The following is a 22,550-nucleotide window of genomic DNA, read 5'->3' as shown; positions in this document are numbered from 1 at the left end:
ACACTACATGGTACTAATACCTGATGACTTAAATAAACACTTCACCCCTCAGTGACGACCTCACTCGCCCTGTACAACTCCTACCTCCCCATGTCCACATCTAAATTAGAGTCAGGGTGGCTTACAGTAAAGAGCACGATGCAAGGAAGTGTAAGTATGCAGATTGAGGAAGGAAAGAAGGAAGGAAGGAAGGAAGGAAGGAAGGAAGGAAGGAAGGAAGGAAGGAAAGAAAGAAGGAAAGAAGGAAAGAAGGAAAGAAGGAAAGAAGAAGGAAAGAAGGAAAGAAGGAAAGAAGGAAAGAAGGAAAGAAGGAAGGAAGGAATTTATTGTACCAGAGAAAAAAATGAAAAGCGATTGAACCCAAAACTGGGTTTTGCATTGCCTGCTAGCCAAAGCAAAGATAAAAACTTTTATTTCTTTGCTTCTTTGCTTTGGAGAAAGATTTTTGGCTCTATAGCTCAGGCTATCCCAGAACTTTCTATGTAGCCCAGGACAGCCTCACACTTGTAACAATCTTCCTACCTCGGTCACCTGAGTACTGGGGTTATAGGCATGAACCACCTTATTTAGCAAGAAACTGATTTTTGAAACCAACATTGTACAAAGGATCATGTCAAGTGATATAAGAGTTACAAAAATATATGAGATATAACTCCCACTGTCAAAGAGTTTCCATGATAAATAATGGGATGGGGGAAACACCTCCATTAGAAATTGAAGTAACACATTTTGGGTACAATACATGTAGTATTGCGAACTGGAAAAAAAAAAAAACTACAGCATCAATCCTGGCATTAAAAAGTTTCTCTGGAAGAAGGTATTTTACTAGGGCTTGAGCGGGGTTGGAGGCATGTGCTAGCCAGGGCAAGAACATACTATAGTTAAGAAAGGGTGAGTGGAGTTCTTGACGTGAGGCTGATTGTCAATCAGTGAGAATTAGAGAGAGCAAGGCATGGAGTCATTGAGTGACACTGGGGCCAGTTGGATGCTGTGCTCTGATTTTTAAACTTCATTCTGTAGGAAATGAGGAAAAGCTACCGGAAGTTTCTTAGTAGGAAATCAGTGTGAACATAGCCGTTCACTGAGTAATCCATTGGGGTGGTGCCTCCCCCAGAACAAGAACTTTGAAAGTGTGTTTGCATGATCAACTAGTACATTTCCATCAGAAACTTGCCCATCCCCTCCGCCATTCTGCGTTCACTTGGCAATTTTTCATCACATTGATTCTAAGTCAGTTATTCCCAAAGAAAAGACAGAAATTCATCATCTTCCCCTTTATGATTTCCTCCACTGTCATCAAACACATCAGCAAGCATGAGTTTTATCATAATTCAATTCACGCCTTCCACCCACCTTAATTACATACGTTTCCACTTGATAATAACTCATGGGGGTATTCTACAAGACCAGGAAGTTAAGCTTCTCTTTGACTTGGCAAATATTTAGGGAAAGTTCCTGCAGAGTCGCACAGGGCAGGAAGTTGTCTCACGTTGTTTTCTGTGAGTATGAGGAATTGCATTGTGTCAGCAAAGGCTCAGAATTCTTCCACTGGGTGGGACTGAGTAAATCAGCTCTGGAGGTCCCAAGGAACCAACCTTCCCCATGAAGTGAAGGCAAGAACTCTGAAATTGATTTTTTTGTCAGCAACCCCCACCAAGGACTTTGCTTCCAATCCCTCAAGGCATTAACCTTAGTATCAGTCACTACCAGTAAGGACCACATAAGCTGAAACTGGTTGGAGTTCAGGAGAGGGATCCCAGGAGGCATCTAGTTTGTCTTTGAACTGCCCACTACTCCTTCACCCAGTTCCATACTTGATCGACCCTCTAATCTAATGCTAAAGAAAGCTCTCTGAAAAACCATCTCTCCATCCTTCAGGCTGAGTCAGATGCCTGCCCATCCTCTGTATTACCACACAATGTTTTGTGTATTTCTCCACTAATGTGTGACCCATACCCTATAGTATCTAACATCTGAATATTTAATAAACACCATAAGGTTTAGAGCTACAAATTATGCCTTCCTACTGATCCTATGAGAGAGATACCCTTCTTATTATCTTCACTTTGGTGACGAGAGGATGCAGCCAAGTAGTTAAGTGACTTTTCCAAAGTCACACAGCCTAGCGGGGTACTAGAAAGAACTTGCTCTCAAACCTTTTCCCTTGGAGCTTTGCTGTTAAGTTCTTTGCTATAACATTATGTGGTTTTTTTTTATACATTCATTTTACTTCCTCTCTGACCTACTCCACCTCTAGTGTCTGAGGATGTTCTGTTGGGGGACCAACTCCATCCATTCTGATAGCTCTGTCCCCCTGGCACAGCACATAGGAAACAGCAAGAGTTTAACCAGCCACAGGAAGCTGTGTGGGTGAGGACTTGGGGGCAATTACACTTTACTCCTGCAATTCACTTGTTTGTATGAAACCTTCATCTTAAAACTAGTTGGAGCCTCAGTATCTCCCAGATGGAGGAGACCCTGGTCTCTCTCTCCCCTAACTGAGAATCTCAGTCACAAACATTTTTCCTCTAGGTCAGATGACCCAGGTGAGGAAGAGTTTTCAAGAAAACACTGAACAAAAAGAATCTCTTTGAAATATATTTTCTTACCCTTTCCCCCACATAAATACATCTCCAGCAAGCCTTGACAAATGCTATTTTATTTTGTAAGTAAAAGAAACCCATTTCTGAAAGCACAGGCCCAGGTCTCTGTTCAAGCGAGGACAGCTTTCTTATCTTCCCTCCACTGGCCAGCACTGCTCTCTGCCTAGTGGCCCAGAAACCCAGATCTAGAGGTCTGGGCTCTAGCAGAACCTCACCCATATGAAAGAATTCTAAGGGAAGTCTTACCAGGCCTTTCGTTTCGGCTGGTGGTCTTTCCAATCTGCAGCTGAACCTGGCAACAGGGACAGAGATAATTCTAACTTTCATATTTCTTTTAGAGTCTAAGATACAGTAAATAGAAAAATCGAAGAGTGAGTTTTCTTCCAAAGACTCTCAGAGAGTCAGTAAAATCCATCAAAGAATCATTTTTGTCCCGCAAATCTCACAGTACTTCTATGCAGACAGCCCATCTCCTCAGCGCAGGGCTTTGTGGCGTCCACGCGGAGGCATGAAATAAAGGACATGGTTGGTTTGGAGTTGAGAGCAGGGTTCCTCTCAGAAGAATTCTCTGGGGTCCTAGGAGTGATGTCTTCTGAGTCCAGCAGAGCATTCTGGGTACTGTGACAAAGGAAAGGACATATACCATGGCTAAGCAACAAGCAGGAAATTAAGAGTTGGTAGAGAGGTGTACTTGGAAGGAGAGGAGGTTACAATCAACAGAACAATGCAAAGAATTCTCCTTTAAGAACACTGCTTCACGGGGTTGGGGATTTAGCTCAGTGGTAGAGCGCTTGCCTAGGAAGTGCAAGGCCCTGGGTTCGGTCCCCAGCTCCGAAAAAAAGAACAAAAAAAAAAAAAAAGAACACTGCTTCACGTGAGGAACAGCTGTGTGGTTTCGGTTTTTTGTTTTTGTCTTTGTTTTTGCTGAACTGTAGTTTTCTCTTCATTATCTCAGACAATCCAGAGCAGTGAAGGGGTGGTAGCATTGGAATACAGTTCAGATCTTTGCTGCAGAATTCCAATCAGAGTTGACGGTAGGAAACCTGAGTCACTCCAAGGCTCATCCAAAGAGGCTGAGAACATATTTCTTCCCATGTGTAGCTCTACAGCAGTGGCTCTCAACCTTCCTAATGCTGTGACCCTCATCTTGTGGTGACCCCCAGTCATAAAATTATTTTTGTTGCTACTTCATAACTGTAATTTTGCTACTGTTATGAAACATAATGTAAACATCTGTGTTTTCTGATGGTTTCAGAAGATCCCTGAGAAACAGCTGTTGACCTTCAAAGAGTTTACAAACCACAGGTTGAGAAGCACTGCTCTAGACACAGACACTGTTGGGACCAACTGCAGCTACTTACAGGATGTGAGATCTGAATTGATCCACAAGGTGCTCTTTAGAGTACTCCACTGTGTGTTTTTAATACAAAACTGATCATTTTTCTGGAATTATAAAAATCTTTATTCATAAAATTCTAAAAAATGCAGGAGAGGGTAAGTGCAGAATTCATTTATATCTCCCACCACCACCCCAAAAGGAGATGCAAGGTATTTTAAAGAAGATTTTTGTTGTTTTCATTGAGACAGGATCTCCCTATATATATCTTAGACTGGTCTTGAACTCACAATCCTCCCAAGTGCTAGGATTACAGGTATATATATTCCCTTTCACCTTGTGCTAAAAGAGACATTCCTGACTTGGGAATATCTTAGATTTTAGAATATGGTTTGGCTATCAGTGTGACACATGAAGTAACTGAGTAGTTCACATCTGACTTGTTGCACCTCTTCACGTGTGGGCAATGGGGAAACAGAAGGGCTAAATCCTGAGTTTCTGAGCTGAGCCACTCAAACTCCTGGCCTGGAGTATCACAGCCATTTGTCAGTATTCTGGTTAGAGAATGTTTTGTATCCTCATCCCCCTGTGCTGCATTGGGGGAGCCTGGTTTGGATGGTAGGTTTTTGCTTTGGTGTGTGTGTGTGTGTGTGTGTGTGTGTGTGTGTGTGTGTGTGTGTCTGCTGTACATACTTGTGTGCTTATATACATGTGTACATGTGGGTGCAGGTGCCTGTGGAAGGCAGAATTGGGCTTTGGGTGTCTTACTCTATCACCTGCCATCTTTATTTTTTGAGACAGGATCTCTCATTGAACCTGGGCCTCACCATTCTGGCTAGGCTGTCTAACCAGCACACCCTGGAATCCCCCTGCCTCCCTCCTCAGAACTGAGACACAGGCATTATCCACAGAGCCATCTCCCCAACCCCTGGATGTGAGTTTGAATGTGTTTCTTTCTTTTTTTTTTTCGGCAGCCTCTTCTGTCCTAGAATTTGGATGGTGATGTGTTTTAATGAGCAAACAGGAATTTAAAGACAAAATTGAATCCCTGAAAATAAGTTGTCCCTGGGAGTTCTGAGGTTTGTGAAACTTTAAGAGTGAAAGCAAAAGAGAACATGATCGGTGGGGGAGCTTCTCCTTATTCCCTCCAGCCCCATCCTCCTATCCCCATAGTTCCTCACCAGTGATCCCTCTTAGGTTTCAGAAGTTGTTTGGTGACAACCCCAGGATGAGGGAGACAGGAGACAAGATACAATAAGCATTTCAGAACACATCTCACAATGTGATCATCAACGTGTAATATGAGCCCGGCTTAGTTAAATAAAATGTGAAAACCATATTAATGACCCTTCGGCTGTCCAACACAGCATTTTATTTTCCTTCCCTAGGAGGCAGAGCGGAGGGCCAGCAAATAAATTATAGATGAAACCCCCATCATATGTTTATAAATACACTAACATTAGCATTTTACTTCCTCATAAATCTGCAGCCAACATTCAGGCACAAGATAGAAAGCCCTGTAAAACAATGATATATTCTCTGCTCGCCGGCACTGACTAGCGGCCCATTCACTCCTGGCGCCGCTCTTTGAACACGCTCCCTCCGCTCGTGCCCCCTCATTTAAAATCCATTTTAATTTAAAGATGCGCAAGGCAGTGCTCGTGGTACATTTACTCAGCCTAGTTATACATCACGGAGCAAGGAAAAGAAAATTGTTTCATCTAGAGATACGGTTCAATGTGGTCACCACTGAACAGTGGAGTAATTACCATATCAGGCCCACTCAAAATGCACTCAGGGTGTTCTGTGACCTATCATCTGCTAATCTGCATAGTGAAGTATAGCTTCATAACTATAAATTGCTGACTTAATTAAAACCAGGACCTTTCTGTCATTTAATTACAGGGAGAAAGGTTATTGCTTAAATGCAATTTTCCAAATGTGATTTCTTAACAGTTATTAACTGCTCCACCATCATTTATTGTTTCAGATTTTTCAATTTGAAAATACTCCCTATGACAGAAGTAATGACTTCATGAAAAACTCAATCTAGAGGGACACTAGCCAGCCCATTTGTCTCTCATAAGTGAGCCGACGGGAAACTGGGAAATGTCACCGGAGGATCCTGAGATGACTCTTACTCTCGGGGAGTAATTAAAACCCAGGAGGTTGTAGCAAAGACGGGGTGAGGTTTGCAGACATTTTAAAGGTGATCCGTGCCCCCCACCCTAGCTGACAAGTGTGTTTGTGTTTTAAAATGTGAACAGGGTGGTTGGTGGCAGGGACCTTAACCCTGGACTGTGCTCAAGTCAGTGCATGGCAGTGTGAGCTGAAAGGGGCCACAGTCCACACCTCAGGCCTCTCACCAGCCAGACACCATTTGAGTGAGTACGTGTTCTTTGTGATGCATTTCTGAGGCTAGAATTTTGTCTTCCGGGGATGCAGATCCACTGAGAGTTTGGATGTGGTAGAGAGCCACACCACAAAGGAAAGAGTTACATGTTCGTATCCCCACGACCTGTTTTAATTCTTGAATTGTCTGTGTCTTCTTTTTTCCTCTGTTTTATTGTATGGGGCCTGGAAGTTTCACATGTAAACTCCCAGTGACCCATGAAATTTCCCAGTGAGATAACCTAGACAACTTAATACCGTCCGTGTCATATCTTCAGTAGCAGGAGGTTTATATACTTTCTCAATCCCAGGGGCTACCAAGGGCCTGTGACACTGCAAACTGAGTCTTCCACTTTCTTTTGTGGCTCAAGCTCCAACCAGATCCAGAGGGTTTGCAGTGATAAAAATGCCTGTTCCCTCCCTGGCCCCAAGAGCTCTATGCTAAATGAACGAACACACTGTCTCTGCTGGGACCAGCAAGAGCTGGATAGGAGCTGCCTGAAGTTTCCGTTTTGCTTTGGAGAGAGTTAATGCTGAAGCTGTCCAGATGGAGAAGCAGAAATTCCCCAAACTTCAGTGTTTTGGAGCAGTTTCTCTTGGTTTTATTCATTGTGGCAGATACATAAAAATGAGTAATGGGAACATCATAAAATCTTAATCAGATTATTAATAATCCCCTTTGCTCCCCACCAGCAACGTGTTTCGCAGTTTCAAAGTGTCTGCATACACTTTACCGATTTCAGTCCAATTAAGCAAATATTTTAGTAACATAAACACCAGGAAGCTGGGACTCCCTGAGCGCATTTGATCAGGGACAATCATCTGCTTCTTTCCCAGTTCTAGAAGGCAGAGAGCAGAGGTTTTACACAAGCCCACAATTACTCCACCACCTTTGAATTTTTTAAACCTTTTTAATTGAGTTTGTTGTTCGACTATCTTATGAACATATAGCATGCATCCCAATGACTCTCTCCCCACACTCTCTCTTACAGCCCTCCATCCCTGTCAGTCCCTCCCCGTCCCCTTCTCTGGTGCTATGAGCTTTGAGTTGGTTCTGTGACCCATTTAAATAGGGCCTTCTGTGGGACCACTGAATTTGGAGTCTTCAATGGAGTCTGGTGGGCGCACAAGTGAAGGCAGTGGTTCCCCACTGCCTGAAATAATCAGTAGCACAGTTCAACAGTGAGGGGTAGAACCCCAAATTCCTCAGCCATTGGTGCCTGACCTTTGATAGCCTCATTCTTGGACACAGCCAGCGTAGGCATCTGCAGCTGCTGAGAGTTCAAGATTGCAATGGCTACATCTGGCCCAGAAAATGCCATTTTGTACCATATGTATATGTTTGTATGTGTGTATGTGTATATGTATATATTCACATACCTGTGTGTATGCATATGTATGTGTGTATGTATATATGTGTACTTATATATGTGTGTGTATTGTGTATACATGTTTGTGTGTGTGTGTGTGTGTGTGTGTGTGTGTGTGTAAGAAGCAGAAACACGTTCATATTTGATCAATGATAGTATGAGCGAAGCTTGGTATAAACACTCAGAGGCTTCAGTAAACCACATCGGCAACCAAACTACAACGCTGCTCCAAATGAGCTGGAGCAGGAAAGCCGAGGCTCAAACACTCTCTGTCTCTGTAGAGCACATGGCCTCCTGTTGCCTATGCTGCTCTGTGGGCTTCTGTCCTAGTGAGGGTTTCAGCTGCTATAATAAATACCACCACCAAAAGCAGCTTGTGGAGGAAAGGGTTCATTCCGTCTTATACTTCAGGAGGCAGTCTATCACAGAAGGACCTTAATCAGTGCAGGAACTGAAGATAGGAATTGAAGCAGAAGCCATAGAGGAGTGCTGCTAAGTGGCTTGCTCGCCATGGATTGTCCATCCTGCTTTCTTATAGTATCCAGGGGCAGCACTGCAAGGGCAGCACTGCCTGCAGTAAGGTAGGCTCTCCCACACCAATTATCTATCAAGAAAATAGACCACAGGCTTGACCACAGGTTATCTGGTGGGAACATTTTCTCAATCAAGGTTCCCTCTTCCAAGATGAGACTCTAGACTGTCCATTTGACATAAAACCAACCAGCACAGCCTTTCTCCTTCTTTTTTTGGCTATTTCTCCTGCTTTCTCTTTTCAAGCTCCAACATGGTATCTACCTTGGATCCTCATTTCCACCATTCACTACCAGCATCTGCTTCTTGGTCACATTCCTAGCATTGCCGATCTGATGGTCTAATACTGACTCTGTTTAGGGACAGACCAAATTATGGATCACTGGATAGGTGTGCCTTAGAACAGGCAAGCAATAGCAGGCGTGTCTAGGACAGCAGATCAAAAGCCATGTTCTTTAGAGACTAAGGAAATAGTCTGGCCAGGACAGTGCTCGCCATATCACTGTGACACCTGAGTTTGACTCTGGGCACTCATACAAAAAGACAGTCATGGTGGTGCACATCTGGAGTTCCACTGCTGGAGGCTTCTAGAGTTTGCTGGACAGCTACCTTAGCCTAATCGTCCAGCTTCAGAGCCCATGGAAAGACTCTGTTTCTAAAAACAAAGTGTGTGGTTTCCTGAGAAACAACATCCAAGAGTGACCTCTGACTCCCACACTTAAGCACACACCCAAAAAACCACATGCTTGCATGCATGATACTTGCATGTGTCTACATGTGCGCACGCAGTCAGGACCTCTCCCAGGGGCTAGAAATTCTGAATTCTCTTTGGCAAAAAAAAAAAGTATTTTAAAATCTCCTCAATCTTTACTAAGTTTCTTTCTAACCATTGACAATAATGACTGACAATAGCACAAATCCTCATGTCAAAGGAGAAATTCCATTGACTAAAAGTGAGAAAATAAGTGACTTCTTTTTGGTAATTAACACAACTAAACTTCTCATTTGTACTCTGTCATCTAATTAATTGACTACTGATTATTAATATCCCTGAATCTGAAAGTGAGAAGTAAACAATAACAATGACTAATACACATAAAAGATTTTAAATTGGAAGTGGAAAATTACTTTGTGTTTTTAATGTTTATTTTATGTGTACCCATGTTTTCTCTGCATGTATGTCTATGCATCTTGTGTGTGTGGCGCCCACAGAGGCCAGAGAGAGTGTTGGATACCCTGGGACTGGAGTTAAATAGTTGTGAGGCACCATGTGGTTGCTGGGAATCAAATTCCCTACCCTCTGGAAGAGCAGCCAGTAATCTTAACCACTGAGTCATCTCTCTAGGTCCTCAAAACTACATTTTTAAAGGAACCGGATACACAATGGTGACAGAATTAATTTCATCCTTACTGAAAGTGCTTCATACGGTGAGTTCTTTGTGGTCTGAGAGTCTGCTGTAACATGAGCAATGCCCTAGAGTCTAGTTTGGGATGAGCAGAGGAAATGACTTGAATCTCCTCTACATGTCCCTACCACCACCAGAAAAATTGTATATGTTCTAAATAATAGATATGTTATTAATATATTAATATATCAAAATAATAAATATATTCTCCAAATAATAGAGTAAAATCGTGTGTGTGTGTGTGTGTATACATATATGGGTTTTTCTTTGAAACAGGTTTTTCTTTGTATGTTCTGGAACTTACTATGTAGACCAGGCTGGCCTTAAACCCACAGAAATCTACCTGCATTCACCTCCTGAGTGATGGGATTAAAAGCATATGCCACCATGCCTAGCTCTATATTTTATTAAATAACCATTTTTTCTGATTTTTATTAATTATTTTACTTACTTTAAATCCTGATTACAGCTTCCCATCTCTGCTCCTAGTCCCTTCCTTTTCCTCTTCCTCTTCCTCTCTCCTCCCCTCTATCCTCCTGTCCTCCATTTCTCCTCAAAAAAGGGGAAGCTTCCCATGGATATTAACCCACCTTGGCTTATCAAGTTGCAGTAGGACTAGGCACAGCTCCTATTGTAGCTAGGCAAGGCAGCCCAGTTAGGGGAAAGCAATCCAAAGTCAGACAATGGAGTCAGAGACAGCCCCTGCTCTTGCTGTTATGAGTCCCATATGAAGATCAAGCTGCACAACTGTTACCTGTGTCCAGAGGGCCTAGGTCTGTCCCATGCATGCTTTCTGGTGGTTCAGTCTCTATGAGCCCCTATGGGCCGAGGTTAGTTGATTCTGTGGGTTTTCTTGTGGTGTCTTTGACCTCTTTAGCTTCTTCCAAGGCCTCCCCAATTTCCATAGGATTCCCCAAGACTGCATGATATTTGGCTGTGGGTCTCTACATCTGTTCCTATCAATCGCTGGAAGGATGAAGCCTCTCAGGAGACGGTTATGCTAGGTTCCTGTCTGCAAGAATAGCAGAGTATCTTTAATGGGGAACATTTACACAAAGGAGTACTGTTCAGCTATTAAAAACAAAAACATGAAGTTTGCAGACAAATGGATGGAACTAGAAAATATCATCCTGAGTGAGGTAACTCAGACCCAGAAAGACAAACATGGTATGTACTCACTTATAAGTGGATATTAGCCATAAAGTACAGGATAATTAATCATGCTACAACCCACAGACCCAAAGAAACTAAAAAAGAGGGAAAGCATTCCCAGGGGGAAATAAAAATACATGGGGAGTGAACGGAGAGGGAACTGGGTGGGAGAGGAGGTGGAGAAGAGCCAGGAGGAATGAAGTTGGGAGAGGACAGGAGAGCATAAAGGGAAAGACAACTGGAACTGGTTGGTGGGGAACATCTCTGGGGTAAGCTAGAAACCTAGGGCAATGGAAACTCCCAGGAATCTATAACGCTTATTTTTGAAAATTATTGTCGAAGCTGGAGTATGTGGCCCCCAAAAAGAAAGGTAAAGGTCATAGTTAGATGTGTGTGCTTGCTTTTATTTGGGGGGCATGTGTGTACACATCCATTTCAGGGAGCACACACCCATACGCACTCAAGCAGAAGCAAGAGGGAGACACTGGGTGACCTGCTCTATCACCCTCCATTTTATTTCTTTGAGATGTGTCTCTCTCTTAACCCAGTTCTTGCTGTTGTGTCTAGACTGGAATTCAGGAAACCCCAGGGATCTTCCTGACCACACACCATCTACCCCAGGCCAGAGGTTGAAGGCATACCTTGCAGCTATGCTTAGCTGCTTGACATGTTGACATGGAAACTAGGAACTGAATTTGGGTCTTCATGCTTGTGCAGCAAGCACTTTATCACTGAGCCATCTCCTCAGCCCTCATGTGAAGATATTGTCTGTTTATGTAAGTTCCCTGAGGTTGAATGACCCTGCCAACTGACTCTAGTTAGTTTCCTTTGCACCTGCATTAATTCCTATCTATTGCAGTGATAAAACATCATGACCAAGGCAGTAACTGAGAGGCAAGTGTTCAAATATCAGCGCCTATGGGGAGACATTTCTCATTCAAGCCAGCACACATTTCCATCTGTCAGCTTTTCTTGTTGTCTCTTTAACAACTTTATTCAGATATGATTTTCATGTTGTAAAGTTCACTCATTTAAACTGTATGATCCAGTACCAGTGAGGAATGTAACTCAGTGAGAGAGTTCCTGGTCAGCATGCGTGAAGTCCTCTATCTGATCTCTAGTGGCACTGGAAAAAGAATACAACTGACAACTGTTAGCATGTTTACAAAGCTACACAACCATAACCAAATCAATTTTAGAACATTTTAAAAAGAAAGAAAGAAAGGAAGGAAGGAAGAAGGAAGGAAGGAAGGAAAGAAGGAAGGAAGGAAGGAAGGAAGGGAGGGAGGGAGAGACCCCGCAATTCCTAGCAATCTTGATACACGTGCCCTAGCCCTAGGCACATACTGACCTAATCTAAATATTTGCCTACTCCAAATATTTCATGTAATATGTAGAGTTTTTTTGTGACTAATGTCTTACACACGCTATAATATTCTCAAGGTTCGTCCATGAGGTAGCATGAGTTAGAACCTCACTCTCAGACAGATGTGGTGGGGCCTTTAATCCCACCTTTAATCCAAGCACTTGGGAAGCTGTTGCAAGTGAATCTCTGTGAGTTTGAGGCCAGCCTGGTCTAAGGAGTGAGTTCCAGGACAGCCAGGGTTACACAAAGAAAAAGCCTGCCTCAGAAAAATAAACAAACAGACAACTCCATAAACTTCTTTTTATCACTTAGTGTATTTCCACTGTACAGCATCTAGCTCTTTCCCAGCTGGTAAATGTTGGGGTTGCTTCCACCTTCAGATTATGATGAATAAATTTGCTGCAGAGTATTGTCCTAAAATTGTATTAAATAGTTTTCTTTTACTCCCACTAGATCCAGCACCGAAGTAGTAGATGTCTTGCCAGAAGCACACATCCCAACTCTGTGGTGGCCCAGTGTCTCTGCCGCCACACACTCTCCCAAACTCAATTCTCCACATGAAGGAACACACAACACAATAACCTCTGATCCAACTGATAAGATATAATTGCCCACCTAGACATACAAAGCCCCATACGTATCCATCCCTTAAGAATACTCATAACAACCTGTAAATAAACAGAGGGGAATCTTAATGTCAGCTTCCGTGTTCTCCCTGCGGCTTCTCTACAACCTCTTCCAGTCTCCCGGCCTTTCCGTCCCAGTCTCTTCCCTTAAACTTTTCTCCCACCTATCCTTCCTTCTCGTCCAATGACAGGCCTCATTCTGTCTTGTACCTGCCTCACCTGTATAACATCATCCCACACATGAGCAAGTTTTAATGTAAACATAAAACTCGGGAATAGAACTGCTGTTACCTGATGACTTAGCCAGTTCAGGTTGCTAAAACTAAATGTTGTAAACTAAAACCACTTGTTTCTTTGTCAACAAGGGGCACATTTCTCAAACCTCCTGGAGGCTGGAGGTCAGAGTCCTAACATGATGAGTCCCTGACCGGAGATCTCTCTCATCCAGGTGGCAGCTGCCTACCATTTGAGAGCAACGGACTCACACAGAGCTTCTTACTCATACTCTCTCCACCCCTTCCCTGCCCCACCCAGGATGACCACCTTTTCCTTCCTAACAGTTGCTTTCACCCATGAGTATACATTTTCCAACAAGATTCAAAATCAATACTTGGAATTTAAAGGAAGTGGAGACCAGAAAACTCGACCAGATCCAAATCAACAACAAAATCACCTCCTCCCTGAGAACAACCCTGAGTGCTGGCTCTGCTCCTTGAGCTGTACAGGACAGACTGGAAGGGTCCCCAGCTGCCTTGCATTCTGAGGAAACTTGCCTGACTTCTCTGGATATTATTTGCCTCAGAAATGTGACTCTTAGAGATTCAAGCCACGTGAGATCCAGCCTCTTAAAAGAAATACAGTTTGGAAAGTTAAAACTATATAAAGCATAGTTTAACATTTTCAGCAGGGCCTTGAGAAAAGACCAAGGTGTACCTTGAGAAGCTGTACCTTACAAACACAGGGCAAGTGTCTGCACACTGGTGAGTTCTCCTCCTAGACCACGCTTAATTCTGATCGAGAAGGGGCTACCGTTTCTTTCTGCCTAACATTACCCAGCCCTGTTTGCCTGCTCAGCATCTGACAGACAGAAGCCCTCACAAACACTGGCCAAAGAAGGCAGCTGAGCCATTCAAAGTCAGCCAGTGTGTGTCCTTGGGGACCTTCTTAAATATAAGAAAGACAAGTCTTGCATTCCTTTATCTGCCTACAGACTATCACCGGAGCTCTTTATTCCCGTGGCTTGGCTCTTTCTGAACAAACCACAGGAATAAAGGTACGGAATGGGTTTATTATCTTTCATTTCTTCTCATTTCTATTTTGAGACAGGATCTCACTGTGTAGTCCAGACTGGCCGACAAGTTGTACTTCTCCTGTCTCGGACTCCCGAGTGCTGGGATTATGAGCAAATGCCACCACGCTGTCAGGGCTTTGTCTAATGCCTTGAGGATAACCCATGCCTGCCTGCATTGGGAGGAGTTGTCATTCACTGTCTTGTCCACCAAAGCATCCTTCCTCTATAGTCAGGGCATCTAAAATGGTCAAGGATGCAGATTCAGACTGCTTCCTTCTACTTTCCATAATTTCACTCAATATTTTTGGTTCTTGGATTTCACAATGGCCGCCAATGAAGACAATCCATTCTTAAAAGGCAGAAACAACAGGCAACTTTTCGAGTTCAAAGGCATCAGTGGAATTGTCTGGTGCTTTTAACACATGTCCGTATAGTGTAGTTATGTTTAATATCATTTGAAAGTATTAATATCATTGGGAAAGTTCCTTAAGGTGCTTCTAAACAGAGATGTGTTCAATCATCCTGTATTTGAGGAAGGTAGCAATGTCCAAACACTCATCCCCTTTTGCTCTTGGACTTTAGTGGTATAAAATGAAATGTGGAAAATTCCTTTGCCATTAGCCACGCCACTAGGACAGAATGCAAAATGCGTTCAGACTACCCCAAGGTTCCAATCCTGAACTTGGGAGAGGATTGTGGCCACTCTCAGCATCATTGTGGAGGGGTTCTCGACTGAGTCCCCTCCACCCACACATCCTTCTAACTTAAGTTCCTGCTACATGACATCCCCACTGTGTTCAACATCAGTGCCAGGATGTGCCTTTTTCCTGTGAATTTCTAATCGTCTTCACTTCGAATGGTTTCTTCGTTGTTGCCATCATAACCCAGGCCATCAGCACTGGTACTTCTTCCAAGCAGCCGTCTTATACATCACAGGTCCAGTTCTTTGAGGCTGTGTAACAGATTACCCCACACGCAGTAGCTTAAGGCAAGGATAATAATTTAGGTGACCTAGGTTCTGACAAACCAAGACAAGGGCTCGAGCAAAGAAATTATGTGCGTTTGGATGTTCTATGGGGTCCCCATTCAGTGAGCATCTTGAAGGCTATATTCTGATGTACACATATCTCGTGCCCAAGCTGAAAAGACTCCAACAGCTGTGCTGGCTCCTCAGAACATCTCCATTCACTATGCATTTCTTCAGCATGCTCTCTCCACATGCTGTCCCCTGACAGCTGGCCACCTTACATTCAGCCAAAGACCCTAGAATGCATGTATGATGTTTTCTAAGTGAGAGTCACTTCCTCTCTACCTCTTTCTTCCAAGAAAGCTACATGAGCCATGCTACTCAGATATAAGGGCAGGGGACATAGATATCAGCTCCAGTGGAAATTATCTATCTTTATATAAAATTACCATACACTTTAAAAAATGATCACTTCCCAAATACCTTTCCCCTCATACTGTTACAGAATGCATTGCATAGTGTCTAGAGGTAGCCGAGATTCCCCATTTTCCTCCGTGGCTCTTCAGAGTCTCACTGTGTAGCCAAGGCTAGCTTCCAGCTCTTTATTCTCTCTCCTCAGGCCCTCCAAGTTTCAGGGTTGCAAGTGTGTGCCCCTACACCCAACTTTTGCTTTGTGGTGTCCTCAACCTTACCAGAATGTACTTTAAGAGAATGGGTGCTTTATATGTTTCATCCACCGATTCTCTTCAGAGTTTGGAAAAAGGAGCAATTCTGAGTGGTCATGAGGACTGGTGTTGGGGGAGGCTCTTTTCCATTCACCTTGTCTTTCCTACTTCTCTCTCCCTATTCTTTCCCCCACTCAAAAGTAGCTATGAATCCCTGGGGAGATATGTCAAACCTTCAGATCTTGGCATAATTGTGACCCAGCTCTTCCAATCATACTTTTGAGAATAGACATTGGAAGACACGACTCCATCGTTCGGATATGCCAAAGGCAGGCAGATTCGTTTACAGGCTGATCTGTTCTCTGTGTCCCTGGTTCCTATTTGTTTGCTCATGAACTTTTTTTTCTGCTCTTTCTAGCCAGACAAGCTATGTCTGGTCTGTCTCAGTGTAGGGCTATTCATTCGTCTACACTTCTCCATATTTCTATCTCTGTGATTCAGCCAGCGCCATCTCAAGATTTAACATTCTAACTACATGTCACTGCCACCAGTGTCTCTTGTCACAATCCTCATTTCGTGTTCCAGTAATAAACTTCATTAGTGTCTGCACCTCCTCTCCCTTCCCTTTGAAGCACCGTCTCCTCATGAAACAATTAGCTCTGCCCTGCGTCCTATCACTCGGCTGACAGCCATTGTGGGCGAGCTAAACAGTGAGAAAATGAGAATTTTTGACAATTTCCATTATCGTCAATGAAGGTATTTACTTGTACAAATATTAAAGGTTATTTAAAGATGTACACTGACTTCATTTCATTAGTGGTTTGTAGAAGGTAATAATTGAAAACAGCTACCTCACCTCATTAGAATAAATTATCTATTCATTTTCTGAAAGAGAGCTGCCATCTCTCCAGGCTGTGTTTTTAACCGCTCGCAATGCTAGAGGATGAAAACAAAAACCCGTGAATACTTCAGAGCAGGTTCCGTTAAAATACTCTTACTGTCTAATGTAAACCAGGCGATAGTTGCTCTGCACACCTGACTGAGAGGCCCAGTCAGATGAAATCATGAGACGCCGATGCCATCAGCATATACCTGGGAAGCAGTAGAAGCAGCTGTAGTTAAATCCTCTAGCAGGTGGGGAGACGGTTCCGTTTGTAAAGTGCTTGTCGCACAAGCATGAAGACCTGAGTTCAAGTCCCCAGAACTGACCTAAAAAGCCAGGTTGGTGACACATGCCTGTAATTCTAATGCCAGAGCAGTGGAGACAATAGGTTCCTCGGGGCTCACTGGCCAGCTAGTCCTGCCGAGTCGGAGAGCTCCATTTCCAGTGACTGTGTCCCCCCCAAAATAGGGTGTAGACTAAGTGAGGAGGACACATAACATCAACCTCTGGCTGCCACACCCATGTGCACACCACTATAAAGACCACACGTGCGCGCGCGCGCGCGCGCACACACACACACACACACACACACACATCCTCATTAACCCTAGGTCTTGAGACCTAATTAGTCTAATAAAAATCATATTGTATACAAACACCTACAAGATGTTCATCCTCATGTTCCAATGACCAAAAAGAGACAATGGAAAAAATAGTATTCACTGGAGACTAGAGGACTGGAAATATATTCTAGTATAGCTATGTAATGGTCTGAAATAAAGACGATTAAGAGAACACAGTGTGCAAGAATCTGAATGGCCATGTGGTAATGTTCTCTCTGTAACAAGGGATAAAAGCAAAGAATAAAGAATATGTGCATTGTGCTAATATGAAAACTAAATATGATTACTGGCATCGAAAGAGATGAAAAGGAAATAGATCTTATGATGACCTGGGGCAGGGGGCGCATTGCTGGTTTCATTCTGCTTTCATTAGGAAAAGAACCAGTAACCTGCCCTATTCGTGACCATGCCCTGCTGTGTGATCAGCAATGGCTCTGGAGGCATTGGCTGTGGTGTGGCTGTAATGCAGAATGGCCCATGAAGGCCTAGCATGTCAATGCTTGTGCTGTGAGGACTGGTAAAAATGGACGAAGATTCCCTTCTAAAGTGCATGGCAAACTCTTTATGCTTCCAGTACTGGACCTCTGATGGTAAACCAGGCAAAAAGTGTCAGCAAATTAAAGAACTTCTTATAAACATCTCAGACGATGCTGTATTTTCTAACTGAATTAACAACGATTAGCCCAACCTGTGTGTCATAGCCTTTCTTTTCATTCCTAGCCTCCCTACTCAGAAAAGTGTCTCAAACAAGACCGGCCAGAGAATGCAGCACTTTCCATCTAGATACCGTATTGCTCTCAGCAAACCGATCCCTCCACACAGGGCAGACTCGAGCCACTTTAGAACATCCCAGCAAGGAAAGGGGTCAAGAAAAAAAAAAAAAGGTGGCATTTCCAAAGGTCACACGCAACACTTCTGTTACAGTCCATGGTCACAGGACCACTGCACTGAGGGACCACTGCATGCGGCCATGTTATGGAAACTCAGGAAATGTTCCATGGCAGGAGGCAGAGTCCAGAGTTCAATTTTTAGCTCTTTTCCTCCCTCTCCCTCTCCCTCCCTTTCCCTTCCCCTCCCCCTTCTCTCCTTCTCTCCTTCTCTCCCATCTCTTTCATCTCTCTCTCCTTTTTTCTTCCTCCCTTTTTCTTTCTCGCTTTTCTTGTTTTGTTTGTTTTTTGAGACAGGTTTGGAACTCACCGAGTGCTGGGGAATAAAGGCATGCGCCACCACTGCCCAGTGTCCTTTTCTCTCTTTAGAGTCGGGCTCTCATTATCTCACTATCTAGTACTGGTTTGGAACTGTTTGGTGTTTAAGGACAAGAAAGCCAGAACATAGGAAGGCAAGTAACATCATCCACCGCAAAACTCATCTGTGAAGTGCCATAGGGAGACAGGTAGTAAGGTCCACAAACCAAAGGAATTTGGTTGTGTTTTTGTTTTTGTTTTTTGTTTTGTTTTTTTTTTTTTGGTTGTTTGCGTGGTTGGTTTTAGTGTTCACTTCCCTCAGAAGGCACTTCCTGTTGTCTATATTCATTTGAAAACAGCTGTCCACGGCTTCAAGGAAAGAGAGCTCAGTTAGAGTGAGCAGAGCAGACTGGATAAGAACGCTGTAGACTTCCCAAACTCATTGTTCACTGAGCACCTCCCCTGCAAAGAACGGGAGCTCCGAAATAGAAACTTCATGAAACTTGCAAGCGCCTGGCTCCTGTAGCCCTCAGGAATCTTCATCTTATATTTAAAAAGCATTCACGGAGAAAACACGGGCATTTGGGGGTGGTACATGTGACTGCTACCTTGGCCTCCGCTGGTATATTTGCGGATAGGGGTGGCGCTCAGAACAAAGTGGACCACTTTCCATCAGAAATGCTCTGTCTGCCCAAGGTGTGCCTTGAGTTTGTACTCTCCCTACCTCTGCTTCTTCAATATGGAATTACAGAATCCATTACTTCTTTGGCTATCGATACACAGACCTACACGGATTTCCTGGTGATATGGTTTATGTGCTGAGAGAAGAGTGGTCGCTACATCATTGGGTCCCTCTTAGCCTCTTCTTGGCTGTGGTTAGAATGGAGACCATCAGATTGGGCCCTGTGCACCCAAGAACTACCTGTCAAGCTAGAGGAGAATCAAGCTTTAGACAATTTACTTTAAATTGCCCTGTGAGGGGAAAATAAACCTGTATTTTATGAGCCACCTAAAAAGTTTATCTGTTACTGCAACATAGTCTGCCTATCACAGATACATCATCTAAACCTTGAAGGATTGTCAGGGACATCGTGGAACTAAACAGCTAACTTTTAAGTGGACTTTACTAGGAGCCGTGATCTTGATTTGGTTTGTGTTCCCTGTGTGACAAAGTGCAGGAGAAAAACAGATTAAAGAAACAGAGATTTATTTGCACTCACAGTCTCAGAGAATTCAGGTCACATAGCTGTCGAATGCAGGGGTTGAGGGGGTGGTCATGTCAGAAGGGCATGGTTGTTCACATCACAGCGGCCAGGAACCAAAGACAGAATAGTCTAGAGGTAAGACTTACTCCTTAAAGGCACACCCCAGCCATCCTTCCTCCAGTGAGGCCCCATTTGCTAATAGCATATTGAGCATGGCACGAGTCACTGTGTCAATCTACTAAAGAGGTCGGCTTTACTCTCTGGATCTAGTCACTTCTCCTTGTTACCACTGGGAGCCTCCGAGAGGGACGCTTCCTACCCAAACCATAACAGCTAACACTCTCTCACTAATCACAATGGTCTTTTATGTTAAGCCTTGTAATCTGCATTATCACTGTATACTAGAGATATTTTAAAATATCCTCAAGTTCAAGAACTGGTGAGTAGCAGAAATGGTGGAAATACAGGTTTGACCAAGGCCAACCCCACAATAGTCTCCCTGAACTATTCTCTTTCTGGCATTGCTGTTTTAGATTTTTCTCTCATTCTTCTGTCGCATCCCATCTTCCCTTGAACCTCCTCCCAAACCCTGACATACACCCTATTTCTCTCTTCCCTACTATTGGGTTTTACTTTCACCCAAGACATCATACGGTCATGCAAAAGGTACTGGAGCCAGGTTTGAGGTTTGGTTTCATTTCCTGCCAGTTGTAACCTGAATTTGGTAAGCCATTTTCTCTCTCCAAGCCTCAGTTCTTGTGTCAGAATAGCAAATAAGTCCACAATAGCTCTTACCTGCCTGATGCAATGACTGTGGGGTTCAGTTAAAATAAATTGCATCAAATGCTGTTACACATTTCAAAACATTCAAGAAAGAGCAGATGTTAATCTCTATTTCCATTCTGCACCCCAGCCGTTCATGAAGCCTCCAGACAGCAGTGTCAGCATCCCCAGAACTCAGTAGAAGTGCAAATTCGTAGGTCTCACCCAAAGCTGGCTTATTGGAAACCACATTTACCAAGCCCTGCAGGTGATTACGACTTACATTTGAGAACCATGTCGAATGTGCTCACATACATGTGCAGGCAGGCACACACATGTTTATACTCTATTGATACCAGGCTTAAAACATTAGATTTAAAAGTATGTTATGCTTTGAGTGTGCCACCCTCCCCAGTTTATGTGCAGCAATAAAACCTTGTAGAAAGGTTGAATCCGTCAGTGCCTCCCAAGAGAACCAATCTCCTTCAGGGTGATTCCTCCCAGCAGACTGGATCTGTTTAATAACAACTGTGTCTAATGAGGAGCCTCTATGGGCATTCGGATAGGGGCATCCAATAGCGTAGTTATGAAACGTCGTTAGATAAGAGATCCCGGGAGCTGGAGACAGGGTTAGACTGCTGCTCTTCTGGAGGGCCCGAGTTCAGTACCCGGATCAGACAGTTGGCAAGTACCTGCAGCTCAGCTCTAGAGTGTCTGACAACCTTTAAAGCAAGCACACAGAGACACAGAAATTTTTAAAATCTTTAAAAATGAATAAAAATATGAATATGACCTTATCCGAGAGCACGTGTGCACTACCTTCCCTGTTCTCATCATTTCTCAGGGATGTCTTATTTATAACATTTTCAAATGTCGTCAACATAAGAAAATGATGTTTGGGTGAGAATTTAATTGGAAAAGAATCCCCCACAAAAATCAGAATATACTTCACAAAATAGAGCTTGCCCACTTTAAACAACGCGTGGTCTGCCGTGCACAGCTCCCCCCAACACCTCCGTTCGCACTCCTTTCTATTCCTTCTTCTTTATTGCAGCCGACAAACCCTCAGGTGATACCAGCATTCACAGTAGTGTGGCTGCCCAGTCAGTCATCTGTTGCAGGGAGAACATTTGAAAGGTAAAGATGTGGCATGGGAACCCAAGCTGGTTCACCCGGGGCACCCACTGAGCTCCAGTAGATAGTCGGAGGTGGGAACACAAACTCACGTCTCCAGATCCTCCGATGCGTCGAGCAGTTGGAGAAGCTGTTTCCTTCATAGACAGCCACAACCCAGCTGAGTTGGTATGCTACCCGCTGATGATCTTTTGTTCCCCCCCCAAGTTTGATGATCTAAGGTGCATTGAGAGAAGCTGACAAAGTGTTACATCCTTGTAAGGGTTTGGGGGCCTCTCTGTGGATCCGTGGGACAACCCCTGCCAGCTTTTCTGTGTAAGGAGTAAGGCCAGTGCAGAACAGGTGCACTAGCTTGTTCTCTCCTCTGTGTGCTTCTCCACATGGGGTAGATTGCTCTGTCTTCCCCTGCAGGACTGACAGAGTCCACTAGGAAGAGACAGGGGAATCTCTGGTTTATGCTTGGAGAAGGTGAGGCCGGAAGGAGACGCTGTGGCAGGTGAGATGGAAACCAGAGAACTCTGGCTATCAGGTAGGTGGAGACCCTACAATTACGGTAAAGAGATCTCAGTGTCACCAAAAAAAGTCGTCAACATGTCATAATTTATGACTTGAAACATATTTAAGACATACTAAATTTCAAAAAAGCAAACCTTGAAACATTTTGTTTGTGAGACATGAGCACATGGTCATCGCTGGTTGGAAGAATTATTGGTAATTTTATGCTCTTTTCGCTTACATAAAGGTTTTAGATCGTCTTAAACAAGCCTGTGAAACCTTTCTAATAATAAAAACGAGAATTATTAAAACGCGATGACAAATTGCGAGATTATTGCCTAACCTTAAGTTTGTTTCTTCGATCTTCCAGCAGGTGGCGCAATGGCAATGCCTGCCATCCCGGCAGTCTTTCACCTTGCAGCCTGCAGGAGGACCTCGGGATGCTCTGCTGTCTGTCCGAATGTGGGTGCAGGTCTTGGCCATGACATAGGGTAAAGGGAAGGCATGTTCCCCGATGAAGTAGGCTCACTTGGAAGAAAACACTGAAACTCAGACTCTGT

General features: G+C 43.7%; 1 protein-coding gene across 1 annotated transcript in view; it reads right to left on the bottom strand.

Annotated features, from left to right (window-relative positions):
- Positions 1 to 2,585: 2,585 nt before the first annotated feature.
- The window catches only part of Them7 (thioesterase superfamily member 7), a 238,012-nt gene continuing 218,047 nt past the window's right edge, over positions 2,586 to 22,550 (bottom strand). Inside the window, exon 3 of the mRNA XM_063284591.1 lies at positions 2,586 to 3,221. Within this exon, the coding sequence (XP_063140661.1) occupies positions 3,026 to 3,221 (196 nt within the window). The 3' untranslated portion in view covers positions 2,586 to 3,025. The remainder of the gene's footprint in view (positions 3,222 to 22,550) is intronic.

The sequence above is a fragment of the Rattus norvegicus genome, chromosome 3 (genome assembly GCF_036323735.1).
Source record: "Rattus norvegicus strain BN/NHsdMcwi chromosome 3, GRCr8, whole genome shotgun sequence".
Taxonomy (NCBI): Eukaryota; Metazoa; Chordata; class Mammalia; order Rodentia; family Muridae; genus Rattus; species Rattus norvegicus.
Note: the sequence above shows the minus strand (reverse complement) of the source record. Positions and strands in the feature narration are given on the sequence as shown.